The sequence below is a fragment of the Squalius cephalus genome (genome assembly GCF_949319135.1).
Source record: "Squalius cephalus genome assembly, chromosome: 6".
Lineage (NCBI taxonomy): Eukaryota > Metazoa > Chordata > Actinopteri > Cypriniformes > Leuciscidae > Squalius > Squalius cephalus.
Window position 1 is genome coordinate 31672999 of NC_137127.1, and position 18657 is coordinate 31691655.

The window sequence follows — 18657 nt, forward strand, 5'->3', positions numbered from 1 at the left end:
GAACAAGGATGGGTAATGATGCATCAACTTAACAACTTGCTTGCTCTGCTTGGGTTTTAAATGGGCAAGAAAAGAAGACAAATCTTCCAGCACAGCAGAGTTTTGCAACCATTGCACACTAGCTTGCATGGTCTCTTCTACATCTGACATATCAACTGCCATTGTCACAGGTAGAGCAGTCCTAGGGTTAGGTGGAGAGACAGGCTTTGAGTTACACACAAATCTCTTCAAAATATTAATGTGACATACTCTAGTCTTCCGTCTCCTGTCAGGAGTACTGATCATATAGTCTGTATCGCTGAGTTTCTCTTTCACCCGATATGGGCCTACAAATTTAGCTTGTAAAGCTGAACCAGGTTCAGACAGAAGTACAAGAACTTCATCATTTGGCTGGAAACTACGAGAGACATTTCTCTTATCATAGCGTGTCTTCATCTTTGTTACCATCAAATGTTCCAGAGCAAGATTGAGTGCTTGGTGCAACCGCTCTCGAAATGAATTAACATACTCTAGGATTGTAACTGGCACAGCATCCTTTGCTAGTAATTGTTCACATAGCACTTTGAGAGGTCCACACACAGAGTGTCCGAATACAAGATCTGCTGGACTAAAACCAAGTGACTCCTGCTCCGCTTCTCTAATGGCAAACAATAAAAATGGCAAAGCTTCAGCCCAGTCTTTCCCACTAGAGAGACAGTAGGTACGCAACATTGTTTTGAGTGTCTGATGAAATCTCTCCACATCACCTTGTAATTGTGGGTAATATGCACTTGAGAGTACATGCTTTATCCCAAGCTGAGCTAATGTCTGAGTGAACAGTCTGGATGTAAAATTTGTGCCCTGATCAGTTTGCAAGACTCAAGGCAAACCAAAGGTGGTACAGAACTTGATCAGTTCTCAGATAATTACAGGAGCCTTGATAGAGCGCAGGGGGATTGCATCGGGAAAGCGTGTCGCTGTACACATAATGGTTAGGATGTACTCGTGTCCCGATTTTGACTTGGGTAGCAGACCTACACAGTCGATCAACAAGCGTTCAAATGGTTCTCGCATAACAGGTATGGGGTGTAAAGGAGCAATGGGAAGCTTCTGGTTCGGCTTACCAGCTGACTGGCAAGCAGCACACAAGCGGCAGAAGTTAGACACGGCGGATTTTAACCCAGGCCAGTAAAAGTAGCGAGACACGTCAAAGTCTTTGTGACACCCAAATGGCCCGAGAGCACATGAGCAATTTTAAAAACATGCTCCCTATATGATTGAGGCAGAACACAGGATGTTTCCAAACAGCACAGCAGTAAAGACTTTATGAACTTCTTTACTTACAAGATTTATAATATTAGAGAGAAAATTATAACTATGCAACCGTCTACTACAGTATCGCATCAGACAGTGCATTGTAGTCTCCCTGAGGAAAAATTTCATTCATTCATTCATTGCTATAGGAGAGGAAGAATTGTCTAAACTCGTTAAATCACCTGAATCGACAACATGTATGTTAGACCCTATACCGACTAAGCTACTGAAAGAGATGCTTCCAGAGGTCATAGATCCTCATCTTAATATCATTAATTCATCTTTGTCACTAGGATATGTACCAAAAACTTTTAAGCTGGCTATGATTAAACCACTTGTTAAAAAAAAAAAAAAAAAAAAAAAAGACTACAGAAACTAGTCAGAAACTACAGAATTAGTCAATTACAGGCCGATCTCGAATTTACCTTTTCTGTAAAAATAAATAGAAAAGGCAGTATCCTCACAACTATGTTCCTTTTTAGAAAGAAATGGTATCTGTGAGAATTTCCAGTCAGGATTTAGACCATATCATAGTACTGAGACTGCTCTCATTAGAGTAACAAATGATTTGCTCTTATCATCCGCTCGTGGTTGTATCTCTCTATTAGTGTTACTGGATCTTAGTGCTGCATTTGATACCATCTACCACAACATTCTTTTGAATAGCTCGAAAATTATGTTGGCATTAGTGGAATTGCACTAGCATGGTTTAAATCATCTTATCTGATCGTTATCAGTTTGTAGCAGTAAATGAAGAGATGTCATATCAATCAAAAGTTCAATATGGAGTACTACAAGGCTCAGTACTAGGACCGTTGCTGTTCACTCTGTACATGCTACCCTTGGGAGATATCAAATTAGTTTTCACTGTTATGCTCATGATACTCAGCTCTATATTTCTTCGCGCCCAGACGAAACGCACCAATTCACAAAATTAACGAAATACATAGCTGATAAAACTGTTGGAAACTTTTCCTTCATCAAAGCAGAGACCAGGAGACGTTGGGATCGCGTTCAAACAGAAGTTATTCTTTTATTGAGAACTTCGCTGTGCGTTGCTGCAGTTCATCCAACCGTCTAACTGAGTTCTATACAGTATAGTTTTTTATACATTTACAAGGAGGAGGGACTTTTGGAGGTGGAGACAAATCCAAACAAAGCATGCAAATGTAGGGATGAATCTTTCAGTGATTTGATTCTATCAAACGAAAACCGGTTAGGCAGGTTATCTGGCTGCTCAACAATTCTGCCCAATCAAGAGAAACAAGCCCAATCAGCATAACACTATCATTCAAATTGCATAGACGCTAATCCCATCAGTCTGAGTGAAACTGGGACTCAAAGAACCATTAAAGACAACAAGGAGAAAACAGGAATTGCAACTTTGCTGAGCAGAATCATTCGTGTGATATCATCATCTTAACCTTAAAAGCTAAATACAATATTCTTCACCGTGATGTTATGTAAGGAAGCATATCTGAAATAGATTCTTAAATTTGTTATTCCACAGCTGATATAAAAATTTGAATGACTAGTAATTTCCTACTACTTAATTCTGAAAAAACAGAGTTTCTAATTATTGGGCAAAAAATGTCTCGGTTACGTATGGTAACCATCGTTCCCTGAGTAGGGAACGGAGACGTCTCGTCGGAGGAGTTTCCAACGAATTGGGATCACGCCAGGGAGACCAACTGTCTTCGAGTGAAATAAAACGAGCCAATGAACATTGGCATGCAAGATTTGCATTCCGCGGCCCGCCTACCAGCGCGGGTATAAAGCGGAAGCAAACTCATACACAAACGCTTTTCGCTGAGGAGCCGAATGGTGTCCAGTCCTCCGCGAAGGTACAGCAACATGGCGACGGGACGAGACGTCTCCGTTCCCTACTCAGGGAACGAGGGTTACCATACGTAACCGAGACGTTCCCTTTCGTTCGGGAACTCCTACGTCTCGTCGGAGGAGTTTCCAACGAATTGGGATCCCTAATAAAACGCCATGGTGCTGGCCCCTTCCAGCGCCCTACCTAAGCTTCAGCAGCAGTTTCTTGAAATTTACTCCTATGTGCGGAAGCTTAGCTGGGAAGAGTCACACTGCTGTTCCGCAAGACCCGCTCAGTGGACATTGGATAACACTGGGAAAGCGTGCCCAAGATGTAGAAGGGAACGCTGCGGAGCCCAAACCTGCCCGAAGGGAGGCACTAGGAATACACATGTGCACTAGCCCGTAGGGTAGTGAACACATGGCAGTCTCTGAGGTAGTCCCAGCCCGGAGGGTGGGAGCGTACTCAGCAGAGACGACAGACAGAGTCTGTCAAGGGGAAGACACTGGCTAACCCGGAAGGTAACCTAACGTGGAAAGACACCTATGGGGTCGCCGTAGAGACCACTACATAGGACCCAGCCTGAACTCAGCTCAACAGAGATGAACAGGCCTGGCGACCGGCGATCCGCCTCGCCTGTCGCCGGAGGGGGAGACGGAGGAACTCACGAGGTTAGCCGTTTGTTGGGTAACCAACGGAGCAGAATAACACACGTATCTGGCCCCTGGGGCGAGAATGGCGTAGCAAGCCGACACTAACCCGGGAGGAAACAGGTTCTACACAAAGGCTATAAAACCTAGCGAACGTGTTGGGTGTCGCCCAGCCCGCAGCTCTACAAATATCTGTCAGTGAGGCGCCTTGAGCCAAAGCCCAGGAGGAAGCAACACTCCTAGTAGAGTGTGCCCTCAACCTAGGTGGACAAGGCACGTCCTGGGACTCATAAGCCCGGACGATAGCATCCACTAGCCAGTGGGCTAACCTCTGCTTGGAGACAGCCTTCCTCTTCTGCTGGCCTCCGTAACAGACAAAGAGCTGGTCTGAGGTCCTAAAGCTTTGAGTCCTGTCAATGTAACAGCGCAGAGCGCGAACAGGACAGAGCAAAGCCAGGGCTGGGTCTACCTCCTCCGGGGGCAGCGCTTGCAGGTTCACTACCTGATCTCTAAACGGAGTGGTAGGAACCTTGGGCACATATCCGGGCCGGGGTCTCAGAACAACGTGAGAGAAGTCCGGCGCGAACTCTAGGCACGATTCGTCGACCGAAAATGCCTGCAGGTCCCCTACCCTCTTGATGGATGCCAAAGCGAGCAGGAGAGCTGTCTTCATTGACAGAATATTTAAATCGACTGCATGCAAGGGCTCAAAAGGTGGATTCTGGAGTGCTCTGAGCACTAAAGTCAGATCCCAAGAGGATACGGGGTGCTGATTACGAGGAGGATTCAATCTCCTAGCACCCCTGAGGAACCTGAGGACCAGGTCATGCTTTCCCAAGGACTTACCTTCTACTGCATCGTGATGTGCGGCTATTGCGGCAACATACACTTTGAGGGTGGAGGGAGACAGCCTTCGCTCCAACCCATCTTGCAGGAAGGAAAGCACGACACTGATCGGGCAATTTCGGAGGTCTTCCCGACGGGAAGAGCACCAATCAACGAATAGGTTCCACTTCAACGCATAGAGGCGCCTCGTAGAGGGGGCTCTAGCGGAAGTGATGGTGTCTACAACAGCCTGTGGTAGGCCACCTAGAACCTCCGCGTCCCGTCCAGGGACCAGACATGAAGTTTCCAGAGGTCTGGACGCAGGTGCCATAGAGTGCCCCGTCTCTGAGAGAGAAGGTCTTTCCTCAGAGGAATGGGCCAAGGAGGGGCTGTCGCGAGGAGCATGAGTTCTGCAAACCAAGTCCAGTTGGGCCAATACGGCGCAACTAGCAGGACCTGTTCCTCGTCCTCCCTGACTTTGCACAGAGTCTGTGCGAGAAGGCTCACTGGGGGAAACGCATATTTGCGAAGAACCTGGGGCCAGCTGTGCGCCAGTGCATCCGTGCCGAGTGTTCCTTCGGTCAGGGAATAAAACAACTGGCAATGGGTCGTGTCCGGAGAGGCAAACAGATCTATCTGAGTGGTTCCGAAGATTCCCCATATCAGCTGGACCACCTGGGGATGGAGTCGCCATTCTCCCAGAAGTGGCGGCTGTCGTGAAAGCTCGTCGGCTGCACGATTGAGCACACCAGGGATATGAATGGCTCGAAGCGACCTCAGATGCTTCTGACTCCAAAGGAGGAGATGGCGGGCGAGTCGCGACATACGACGGGAGCGTAGACCACCTTGATGATTGATGTATGCAACGGTCGCAGTGCTGTCCGTACGGACCAGTACGTGCTTGTGCCTGAGAAACCCCTTGAGGCGACACAAAGCTAGGCGTACTGCTTGCAACTCTAGGCAGTTGTTGTGCCAATGCAGTTGGGGCCCCGTCCACAGACCCGAAACTGCATGCCCGTTGTACGTGGCCCCCCAGCCGTTGGCAGAGGCATCTGTGAAGACCACAGCATGCCTGGACACCTGGACTAGAGGCACTCCGGGCCGTAGAAACGCAGGGTCCGACCAAGGACTGAAGGTTTGGCGACAGTGCGGGGTGATGTTCACCCAGAAAGTGCCGCTCTGCCACGCCCAACTCGATCGTGAAGCCAGCGCTGAAGCGGTCTCATATGCAGCAAGCCGAGCGCCGTTACCGCGGCTGCGGCTGCCATATGCCCCAGGAGCCTCTGAAAAAGTTTCAGTGGGACCGCTGACCTGCCTTGAAAGGACTTGAGGCAGTTGAGCACTGACTGGACGCGCTCCTCCGTGAGGCGCGCAGTCTGGCCGACCGAGTCCAGCTCCATACCGAGATAAGAGATCCTCTGCACGGGGCAGAGTTTGCTCTTGTCCCAGTTGACCTGAAGTCCCAACCGACTGAGATGGTGAAGCACCATATCCCTGTGTTCGCACAACAGGTCTCGCGAGTGAGCTATTATAAGCCAGTCGTCGAGGTAGTTGAGAATGCGAATGCCACGTTCTCTCATGGGAACAATGGCCACCTCCGCGACTTTCGTGAAGACACGGGGCGACAGGGCCAGCCCGAAGGGTAGGACCTTGTACTGATATGCCCGACCCTCGAACGCAAACCGAAGAAATGGTCTGTGACGAGGAAGAATCGAGACATGAAAGTACGCATCCTTCAGGTCGATCGCTGCAAACCAGTCCCGGGGACGGATGCATCCGAAGATGCGTTTCTGCGTAAGCATTTTGAACGGGAGCTTGTGAAGGGCCCGATTCAAAACTCGCAGGTCCAGGATTGTCCGTAACCCACCGCCTTTCTTGGGTACAATGAAGTAAGGGCTGTAGAACCCAGACCTCATCTCGGCTGGAGGGACCGGCTCGATCGCGTCCTTCGCCAGCAGGACGTCGATCTCTTTCCGCAAGACAGGGGCATCCTCTGACCGCACACGGGTAAAGTGGACGCCCCTGAACCTGGGAGGCCGGCGAGCAAACTGAATTGCGTAGCCGAGCCGGATGGTACGGGTGAGCCACCGGGACGGCCTGGGAAGCGCTAGCCAGGCTTCGAAGAACCGTACCAGTGAGCCGACCCGGACCACCTGCGGGGTGGGACAGCGAGGTGGAAGGCAGGGACTCGACTCCGGAGGCCCTGGGGCGGCCGGAAGTTGAGTCTGGGTGTGACATGCAACACCAACCTGCTTCCACGCGGGGGCAATCGACAGGGAAGGCACGGAGGCGTTCGGCTGTTCGTTGCCCCGAGGCGAAGGAGGGAGGGGAAACGAGGAACGACGCCCGAGGGGATTGAGTCCAAGTATCCGCACCTCCCTGCCCAGTGGGAGATGAGAGTGATGAGGCCGAGGCGGCATCACTGTCATCTGAGCACTGGAAAGAGGGGAATGAGAGCGGCGAGGCAATACTGCGGCGCGCACTGTCATCCTGGCCCTCTTGGACGGAGGAGACTGAGAGCGGCGAGGCAACTGAGCGTCGTCCTGCACTACCAGTCTCGACCGTGTATGACCCAGGGGAAATAGAAATTGCTCTTTTGTTGAAACTTTGGGTACCGCTGGTCTGCTGGCCAGTGGTGGAACAGAAACAAAAGGAAACCAAAGATTCTCCACCCAGCCCTCCTCCGGGTGAAGGAGTGGTGCAGAGGCACCCTCCCGAAGAGCTACAGGTATGTCCCCTGGGTCGCCTGTCTCAGGGTCTCTTCCCTCTCCTCTTGCCTGGAGGTTTAGAGGCGCTGGGAGCAGGCTGGGCAGCTCTCTTGCGGCCGGCACCCTGCGACTTAGGTGAAGGCTGCTGCCTAGGCTGAGCAGGGGCGGAGGCGGCGGCAGGAGGGCGCCCTTGGCGACGAGCAGCCGGAGGCGGAGCCGGTGAAGACTGGGCAGCAGCACCCTTTTTCCGTGGCATGATGTGTTTGATCACCTCCGACTGCTTCTGGGCGGCGGAGAACTGTTGGGCGTAATCCTCCACCGCGTCGCCGAAGAGCCCACCTTGGGATATGGGGGAGTTCAGGAGCTTACTCTTGTCCGACTCCTTCATATCAGCCAAGGTGAGCCACAGGTGTCGTTCCTGGACCACAAGAGTGGACATCGCCCGAGCCAGGGAACGTGCGGTGACTTTCGTCGCCCGTAGGGCAAGGTCCGTCGCTGTACGCAGCTCTTGCAGCACTCCTGGATCAGTACCACTCTCCTGCATGTCACTGAGCGCCTTCGCCTGGTGAACCTGGAGAAGTGCCATGGCATGCAGGGCGGAAGCAGCTTCCCCACACGCACTACAAGCCTTTCTGGTCAGACCGGAAGAGAACCTACAGGCGCGGGAGGAGAGCGTGGGGTTACCCCGCCAGGTGGACGCGGTCTTGGGACACAGATGCCTTCCACGTCCTCGTCACCTCCTCATGCACCTCCGGAAAGAAAGGCACTGGAGCGGCGCGCTGAGAACCAGCACGGCCCGCGCCAAGATACCAATCGTCGAGCCACGAGGGTTCGGGACACGGTGGAGGATTCCACGCGAGCCCGACACTCGCGGCCGCCCGGGCAAGCATAGCAGCCATTTCCGGGTCCGACTCGGGCAACGCTACCACACCCGAAGGGGGCAGCGCAGCCGAATCGTCATCCCCAGAAGATGACTGCTCTCCCTCCGATGCCGCGATCGACATCTGGTCCTCCGGTGGAGCTCCAAAAGAAACAACTGGAGTCACACGAGATGACCCAGCTGTCTCAATCGAAGACTCCGATGGCTGCGACACGGAAGATTGAGGGGCCCGTGGGGCTCTTTCACCCGGCGGGTTATTCCTCACAGTAATCCTCAGACCACCCATGGAATTAGCCGAAGTAGACTTCTTCTGAAGTGAACCAGAAGAAGAACTAGATCGGGGAATCGCCAAAGGGACTCCCCCTCGTCTGAGGGATCTCAGTCTCAGTCTCAATGTCGTGATGGTCATGTTCCCGCAATGAGAACATGACTCATCCACTAACGCTGTCTCAGCGTGCGCGAGGCCCAAACACATGAGACAGCGATCGTGACCATCAGCCGGAGGCAGATATTGACCGCACCCAGAAACACACGGGTGAAACGTCATCCTTAAAGGGGGGGTACAATGGTGTTTCATGTATTCAGAGTTGTTTACAATGTTAAAGAGATGGATTCTCATGCTAAACATGGGCAAAGTTTAAAAAAAATATTTTGGACGAATAACGGAGAATTTCTGTGCCGAAAATCTTACTTCCGGGTTGGTACAAGTTTCGGCTGGTTTTTTTCGATCGTGGATCTAATGACGTAGATGAGAGTGGAACTCCTTATATGAGCATTTCTCTCGGAAAAGCTCGCCCGCGCACACGTCGACCAGAGGAGAGCGAGACCGCGCACATCAACGCGCTTCAACAGGAAATCATCGGCAGCCAGCGCTGCATAGGATTTGTTCAAGAATGTCTCCAAAAAAGTGTGTTTTTGGATGTGAGGGAAAGCTTACCGTGTTCAGTTTTCTAAAGAACCCAGTGTTACAGGAACAGTGGATGCAGTTTGTTTTTCCGGGGCAGCAACGGAGTGTACCAAGTGCGGTTGTGTGTTCTGGTCATTTCAGTGACGAATGTTTTATTAACAAGGCCCAGGTCGACGCTGGATTTGCAAATCATTTGCTATTAAAACGTGGAGCGGTCCCAGTGATAAAAGACCCCATTCATGTAAGTACAACTGGATCAGATTTCTGTCTTTTGCTGGAAATCAAGCACTACCGCTTGACTCTATAGCTCCGCCTCCAGGACGTCGGCTTTTTCCGAAGAGAATCGGAAAGCTGTATTTTTCTTTTATAAATATAATAAAACTAAACACTTTTTGGAGATATTAATGATGCACTACTACTCTATAGGTACTCAAGATTAACATGAGATTAGGTGAAACTGTGCATGTTATGTACCCTTTAAAAGGACGCGATCTTCACTCGTGTTGCTCTTTCAGAGAAAATACTCTTTTAGTGTGCTGAAGCACGCAGGGATCAAACGCGGCAACACAGCGGGGAAACTGCAAGCCCGCTGTGTGCACTCAACCGAATACCAGCTGTGACAACAGCTCTTTGAAAAAAGCAGCTCGCCTGAAGTGACAGATGGGATCCGGGAGATCGCGAAGATCACTGCCGTGCCGTAACACCAACACAAAGAGACTTCTTGAAACAGCAGACTCGTTGAGCTTCACGGAAACACAATCCAAAACGCTCATACACTCAGAGGACACAACCGGTCGGCTCCGAAGCAGAAAGCGTTTGTGTATGCGCTTGCTTCCGCTTTGTACCCGCGCTGGTAGGCGGGCCGCGGAATGCAAATCTTGCATGCCAATGTTCATTGGCTCGTTTTATTTCACTCGAAGACAGAAGACAGTCTCCCTGGCGTGATCCAAATTTGTTGGAAACTCCTCCGACGAGACGTAGGAGTTCACGAACGAAAGGGAACCTCTGCACATATTAACCCAGAATACTGTCTAACAATTGATGGCTGCCCTGGATAAACCTGGGTGTGCTCTTTGATACCAAGCTTTCAAGATTATTGTAATGCTCTACTGGGTGGTTGCCCTGCACGCATAATAAACAAAGTTCAGTTGGATGCGGAAACGCAGCAGCTAGATTTCTTACTAGAACCAGGAAGTATGACCATATTAGCCCCGTTCTGTCAACACTGCTTTGGCTCCCTATTAAACATTGTATACATTTTAAAATATTGCTGACTACTTACAAAGCACTAAGCACTAAGCACTATATGGTTTAGCTCCCCTGTACTTGAGCGAGCTCTTAACGCATTATAGTCCTTCATGTCTACTGCAATCTCAAACTTCTGGCTAGTTGATAATACCTGGAATATCAAAATCGACTGCAGGTCGATTTTCTCCTATTTAGCACCTAAATTTTAGATCAGTCTTCCTAACATTGTCCGGGAAGCAGACACACTCTGTCAGTTTAAATATAGACTAAAAACACATTTATTTTACCTGGCATTCACATAGAACATTACATTTCTATTATTCAAATCAGTTAAATGATTATTAGGCTGCATAGATTAGGTCAGCCGGAACTGGGGACACTTCCCATAACACCTGATGTACTCATTACATCATAAGAAAAAATTTCATCTACGCTAATGTTAGTATTTGTTTATTCCGAGGTTTACTGAAGTCAGCCGGATCCCGGCCATATCCAGATCAGATGGTGGACCTGCACCTGGACCCCATCCACGACGCATCCCTGAAGTGCCAGCCTCATCAGCCCTGTGAAGGCCTCATCGACACGACAGCCATCAGCACTGATCCTCAACAAACTCGTCTCCATACCGGCGTGATGATTCCGACTTCCAACCAGATGGAAATGGATAATATTCTGATTGTTCCAATCCAATCTGACGTCTGACCTGTAATGCTGCCTGAATCATAATCATTCACTATTCACTCGTTGGCCAGAGGAGGTCTGGCCCCCGACTGAGCCTGGGTTCTCCCAAGGTTTTTTTTTCTCCATTCTGTCACTTGATGGAGTTTTGGTTCCTTGCCACTGTTGCCTTGGCTTTTGGCTTGCTTAGTTGGGGACATTTAATATTCAACAATATTATTGATCTGCCTTACTTAAGGTGGACAATGACGCAATTTTGTGTCGTTTGCACCCCCACTTGCCTCCTGGTTTGGCAGCGTCCTGGACAGGCGGGGCCGACTTCCTGCGGCTTGCTCCACACTGAGGCCTGGGTGATGGCTGTTGTGGTGGCTTGGCGGGAGCGGAGGACGCCACAGGAGGTGGGAGCAGCAGCAGTCTGCCGGGGCAGGATGTGCCGGATGGCCTCCGTCTGCTTCTGGGTGGCCGAGAACTGCTGGGCAAAGCTCTCGACCGCATCGCTGAATAACCCAACCTGGGAAAGAGGGGCATCCAGGAACCGATATTTATCGGTGTCCCTCATATCTGCCAGGTTGAGCCAAAGATGGTGCTCCTGGAACACCAAGGTATACATCGCCTGACCGACGGAACATGCAGTTTCTTTTGTCGCCCGGAGGGCAAGGTCAGTTGCCGCACTGAGCTCCCAGAGAGCTCTGGGTCAGAACCACCCTTGTGCATGTCCAGAAGTGCCATGGCATGGAGGGTGGAAGCAGCCTGTCCACAGGCTCTGTAAGCCTTTTCAGTAAGACCGGACGAAAACTTACATGCCTTGGACGGGAGGCGTGGGTTACCCCGCCAAGAGGAAGCGGATGCTGGACACAGCTGCTTCGCAACAGCACGCTCCACTGGCGGGACATCCACATACCCCTTAGCTGCTCCGCCATCGAGGGTGATGAGGAGGGAAGAGCCACTAGGACGGCTTCTGGCATTATACGGCGCCGTCCACGTCCTACTGAGCTCCTCATGCACTTCCGAAGCCCTCACGGTAATCCTCAGTCTCCTGTCCTCCAATCCTCACCCTGACTAAGCACCAAAGTAGGCCTAGTCTGAGGTCCAGAATAGGCACTAGATCGGGGCATAGGCACCTCCCTTGAGGTATGCGAGTATCGATCTCAATGCTGCCATAGTCATATTCCCGCAATGGGAACATGAGCTATTCAGAAAAGCTGTCTCAGCGTGCTGAATGTCCGCTGTCCCAAACATAGAGGCAGTTATTGTGGCCGTCTGCTGGCGCCGAGGAACAACTGCAATTAGAAACGCACAAGTGGAATGACATCCTGAGAAGGATGCAGGGTCACGCTTGTGTTGCTCTTTTTGTAAAGAAACAAAAACAAAAAATGCTCTCTTATTGCCTTCTCACAGTGCTGAGGCACCCAGGGAATGGCCACTGTATACTAGTACAATTTCAGGTAAACGCCCACCGAGCCGACACAATACTCTTAATGCTGTTATAACAGCAGTTGTTTGAGCTTTGAGCTCGCGGCCACTCGCTGTTCACGCCGTCACATCAACACTGGAACAGAAGAAGGAGAAGAGGGATTCTTCAATGCAATTGAAGTCTGTATTTCAGAAGACCAACAGGAAACTCAACTCTGAAGTGAAAGACAAAGAGTGGGGCGGCGCTCGACGCGATTCACGCACACCAACGTTCATTGGCTCGTTCTGTAGATATTTGAAGATGATAGTGCTCCCTGAAGTGATCCCAATTACGTCGTCACGTCAACGTAACGTTGAACATGAGCGACTGATAGGGAACTGTATATTTGTGCAGTGTGCGCATGACAAAAAATCTACTCCGATTTGAAGCTTGTGTGACATATAAACGTGCACATCAACCCGATCACTTGTTTAGCATTCATATAAACACTACATTCAGATTCATCAAATGGAATGATTTCAGTCCAATTGAAACAAAAGTTGTGCATGTAAACATAGCCAGTGAGGGACTTACAAGTTAATGGGGCTAGTTCATAAACGTTAAATGTCTCTGTTAACCACAAAGATGTGAACAAAATGTGTGACTACACAGAAATTATTAGTAATTTTTAATAGTAAGTAATTTTTGTACAAAGTGTAATAAAATTTTAGAGCTTTTAGAAAATTTTGCATTGCCATGACAACATATAATGCCAAATAAAAATTAAATGACATCTCAAATACATAACCGTTTTAGCAGTAGAATTCTAAAAAAAAAAATTAAATTGAGATTTATACATAAACCCGAAAGCTGAATAAATAAGCTTTTCATTTGTGTATGGTTTGTTAGGATATGACAATATTTGCTCAAGATACAACTATTTGAAAATCTGGAATCAGAAGATACAAAAAAATGGAACCATTGAGAAAATCGCCTTTAAAGTTGTCCATTTGTGTTTGCGATTGTGCTGCATTCACTCACAAAAATAAATGTTTTATATATTTACAGTAGGAAATGTACAAAATATCTTCATGGAACTTGATCTTTACTTAATATCCTAATGATTTTTTGCATAAAAGAAAAATCGATAATTTTGACCCATACAATGTATTGTTGGCTATTGCCACAAATATACTCGTGCAACTTATGACTTGTTTTGTGATCCAGGGTCACATATCTGCTTTTAATGTACTTGTTTCTTTTTGTTTAAAATTGCATTATGCCAATATTGAATATATTGAACTTCTGCATAGGACAGATGAATGCCTCAATGAAGCTTCTTGAACATTTGTATTTTCATTCAAGGTTTGGTGTGGAACACATAGACCCGAGCATGCTGTCAACTCCATCAAAACTGATGTCCACAGTCCAGGGAAGTTTAGGTACATTAAAGGGATAGTTCACTTTGAAATAAAATTTTGGTATGTTTTAGCTTACCTCAAGGGCATCCAAGATGTAGGTGTCTTTTTTTCCGCAGTAGTTTCAATTTTGATATTTTTAGGTCAAACCGTTCTTGTCTGTCAGTCATTTCATGCAGGTCTATGGTCACTGTCTCAAAGAGCATGCACAAAGTCCAAATTAAAACAATTCCCCATCGTCCAAATTAAACAATTCCCCATCGTAAGTACACATTGACGGCCTAAGACACGAAACGAGCGGTTTGTGTGAGAAAACGAACAGTATTTATATCGTTGTTATCTCTTGAACACAGCCGCGTCCAAATGATCTGAGGGCGCGGGCGGGTATAGATATATACACTAGACGTCGCCTTGGCTACTGCAGTTCATTGGAACGAAACCGTAGCCAAGCGACATCTAGTGTATATACTCATTTCGTGTCTTAGGCCGTCAATGTGTACTTACGATGGGGAATTGTTTAATTTGGACGATGGGGAATTGTTTTAATTTGGACTTTGTGCATGCTCTTTGAGACCGTGACCTAGACCTGCATGAAATGACTGACAGACAAGAACGGTTTGACCTAAAAATATCAAAATTGAAACTACTGCGGAAAAAAAGACACCTACATCTTGGATGCCCTTCAGGTAAGCTAAAACATACCAAAATTTAATTTCAAAGTGAACTATCCCTTTAACTTTCTTTCACTGACAGTGATGCATTTCTGCCTTTATACATTCAGACTGTTACAGCCATGTTAAATTGTGCTGGTAATCTCTACTTTGTCATTTCTTTTTGTCCAGAGTTCTTGGGTCATTACAGAACTTCCCAGAGTTTGCCAAAGCCTTCCAGTGCCAGAAAAACGACTACATGGTGCCTGAGAAGATTTGCCGTGTGTGGTGATTACCCGAGGAACAGAAGATGAGGGTTATATTGAGGGCCTGTGGTCCATAGACCCTCTCACCTCGCTGCTGACTCTTAGACCACTATGGCAGATGCTGAGAAATGTTCTCAATTCTGTAAGCTATGGTCACTATGCTCAACTCCACCAGTGTACTTTAGCTTTATATGGAGAGAGGGAGCTGTTTCAGTACACTCCTACAAGCAACAGCCAATATTTTATTACAGTTTGTGAGATCATTACTCAATCCATGGCTCATACTGTTTTATATACTAAGTCAAATCTAAAGCGAAGATTATAAATAAATACTGTAAAAAAGTATCACATTGTTAAGGGCATACTATGTAAGATTTTTGGATCAAAATATCCAAAAACCACTAGAACAATGTTATATATTTAGTTGATTTGTGTACTTGCATTATCCCAAATATTTCTAAGAATGTTTAAATCCAAAGAAATAAGCAGTTTTAACCAAGACACAGACTGTGTCCGTGCGTCGCTTATCAATGATATCATACCCGCATTACCCTCGATTTCCGGTTTTATTTTGTAGAAACCATGGAAACACCAAAGACACTGTTTTATTAGACCGGTGAGCAACTGTTTGGATACATTAAATCAACAGAAACTAATCATTGTTATACCTCAACACAGTTAGTCTTTTTGTTTAAATCTCGTTTTCTTGATTTACCGTGAGTGCAACAAGTGTCTCATATAGTAGCCACCGAGCGAACGCACAGAGTAGCATTATAACAACTTTCAACACTCTCAAATGTATCTAATATGATAAAACAACGCTGCATTACCCCATATACACATGACCAGAAGAAGCGGAACCGGCGTCTGCAGCATAATAAAAGCTCCACTGCTATCTAGCTGTGTGTTGCACTTGTCTCTCATTAGCAATCGCTCCAGCGGCCTTGTTCCGCTCCAACAGCTTTTGTAACGTTAATAAATCTTTAATACATTACCGGTCATCCATGAATATGATTTCTGCCTGAGTCCTGTCATATTCTCCACCAGCTGTAGAGGTGAAGACAACAACTCCCATGGTTCAAGCTATGCCTTTGTTTTGAATAAACGACCTAGTGGCGAAAAATTACATAGTGTGCCTTTAATATCAAGTAAAACTGTGAACTGGAGATAACAGTAGCATGATGTATATACATATTTGTAGCAATACTAGTACACATCCACTGCTTATACTGCCACTGGTCAATCTGAGTAAATTCAGTAAGTTAAACTATAAAACTAACCAATTATACCAAGAATATTATGTATAGTCCAATGAGATTTATTAGATATTTCAGAGAATTAGAAAATTGTTAAACTATGTATTCCTTTATTTGAATAGCAAATTATCTAATTAGTACACAGCACATTGTAAATTAAAATATGTAGATTAAATTGTAATTTGTGTCAATTAATACATTTTCCATAGAAATAAATTTACAGTAAATCAGACACTGAATGTTTGGTCTGAAAATCCGAAACATGACAAGACGGATAGAAACATTACAATGCAAAGGTGTCTGCTTACATTGTTTGAATGTGATTGGTGTGTGTTTGTGTTGTTTTTCTTCTATCATTGTGCTGACCTTGACATTTGTTTGTATGAATGGGTGTGCATGTGGCAAATAATATCTAGTCTGTCAAGCGTAGTTGAATTAAAGCCTTAAAATGTGTTTAATTCTATTGTTTTCACCATCCATCAATATTTTCATGATGTAGAAAGCTAAATGAGTCATACTGAGACCAATCCATGCACGCAGTACGTTTATGCCAAAGATTTTTTACACACACCCTTACTCCGAGCCTTTGATTTTTAATCTAAAAATATTCAATATATCTAATATAATTGCTTCTGAAATGTTGTTCCCAACATATCCATTACATCCTCATAAGAAATGAGACAAACTGCTAAATAGTTTTTTTTTTTTTTTACATTATATGTGTAATATTGTTAGTGATCAGATATAGTAACTGTATTTTACATCAGCTGTACCAGATAAATTCAATTTTTGTGGCCACTGGGATACTGAAGGTTTAAAAACAAGAAGCTCAGAGGTGGAATTTTGTCCGGAAGTTCCTCTGTGATGTGTAAACAAAAACATCAATATGCTAATGTTTTTTATTCTTTACATTTTGGTTATTTTCTGTCCATTTGTTCCCAGATGGTCTTTCCTCTAAGTATTGTTTGACATTCTAAATCTGCACACTGCTCCCCCTTTCTGATAAAAAAAAAAAAACTGATCACCAAAATCCATCTAAACCACTCCACAGACAAATATACTTCAGATGCCTGTATTCAGATACTTTTTAATAAGCAACTACACAAGAGAAAATGTTTTATTAATAAATTAATGTAAAATTCTATTTGTTGTGTATTTTGTTCTCTTAGGGTCTCTGTTTCTTTGATGAATGGGGAACAAAAACAGGCCTCAAAAACAGACAACCTCTCTGACATTTTCTTTGGCAGGCAAACAAGCCCTGGGAGACTGTAATGCATAATATTGGCGGCCCAGTGAAAAGAAACACTGTTATTTTTCCCCATGTAATGCCTTTACACTGCATTGGGTCAGAGTCCGTTGGGGTATTTGCTCCCACGTGCGCCTTTGCAGTGGCCACTCACAAATCTTCTGACCATTGTAAAGCATCACCATAGGGATTTTCCGCTCTTTACTTTATCATATTAGTCATGTAGGTCCTGTCCACTATCTTTACTGCCTCTTTGCAGATGAGTCAAATATACCTCATGCTGCCACCCACCAGATTAAAAACAGATTTGTTGGCTCACTGGTGACTAGTTGCAATGAGGGCCGAAACTTGAACTGCAGGCCTGCGGTGCCCTCTTCACTCCCTCCTGCATATCACTCTTCAAAGTGTAGTGATGTTTGGTTCTGAAACACAATGTTATTGTTTTTTTTTGTGTGTGTTTTTTTTTATCATAATGACTTTCCATTGACTTCCATTGTCTTCAAAGCCAATATTTTTTTTCTATAACACTGTACTTTAACCCTCCCACAAATCTCTCTGCTTTCTGATTTTAATTAAAACATTCAGTATGTTTATTAATCTGTTTTCTTCTTGGGGACCATTGGCTGCTTACGACCATGGCAACACCTGACCCCCACACACATGCATAAAAAATCCAAATACTGGCAAATAAGAAGTTTGTTTATTTTTTATTTATTTTTTTGTATTGGTTTTTACAAAGAAAATTCTGGCTTATTTTGAGTTAAAGTGGTCATATGATGCGATTTCTTGTTTTCCTTTTTCTTTAGTGTGTTATGTAGCTGTTAGTGCAAGTATAAGATCTGCAGAGTTACAAAACTCAAAGTGTCGAACCTAAAGAGAAATTCTTTATAAAAGTTAAGGCTCAGCCACGCCTTCCTAAACCGCTTCATTCAAACACGCCCCCACAAATCTACGTCAGTAGTTGCGTCTCCATTCGCCTACTTATACTACGCCCTAAAAGTATGTACTCTTTTGTTGTGAAGAAAAAGTAGATACTTTTGAGTATGTAGCAAAGTATCATGAGTACACAAGCTTTGAAACATACTATCATGTCATACAATTGTGTCTTTAACGGTTGCTTTCTGTCGCATCCTGTCACAGTAAACTGGCCTGTCAATCATCTTGTCACAGTTCAAATCTTCCACATTTCATTTCCTACCATATCGGAGAGAAATGCAGTTGCACGTTGATCTGCAGTCGCGGGTCTTTCATGCAGAGAGCTCTCCTCAGATTAATGCATAATGAAGTCAATGGTCAAATGGATCTTTATAAAAGTCCACATTGTTATTGCAGATGAAATATAACACGGACATTTTTTATTTTTTTTTATCAGGTTAAACTTTGATTAGTCACTCAAACCTTTATCTAAACCTCTCATTGT

General features: G+C 46.0%; 1 protein-coding gene across 1 annotated transcript in view; it reads left to right on the plus strand.

The window, feature by feature from the left end:
• LOC307160182 (neprilysin-like) overlaps positions 1-17128 on the plus strand; it is a 339754-nt gene extending 322626 nt beyond the window's left edge. The window contains exons 22-23 of the mRNA XM_079874086.1: positions 13767-13843; positions 14662-17128. Coding sequence (XP_079730212.1) covers positions 13767-13843; positions 14662-14761 — 177 coding nt within the window. The 3' untranslated portion in view covers positions 14762-17128. The remainder of the gene's footprint in view (positions 1-13766; positions 13844-14661) is intronic.
• The last annotated feature ends 1529 nt before the right edge of the window (positions 17129-18657 follow it).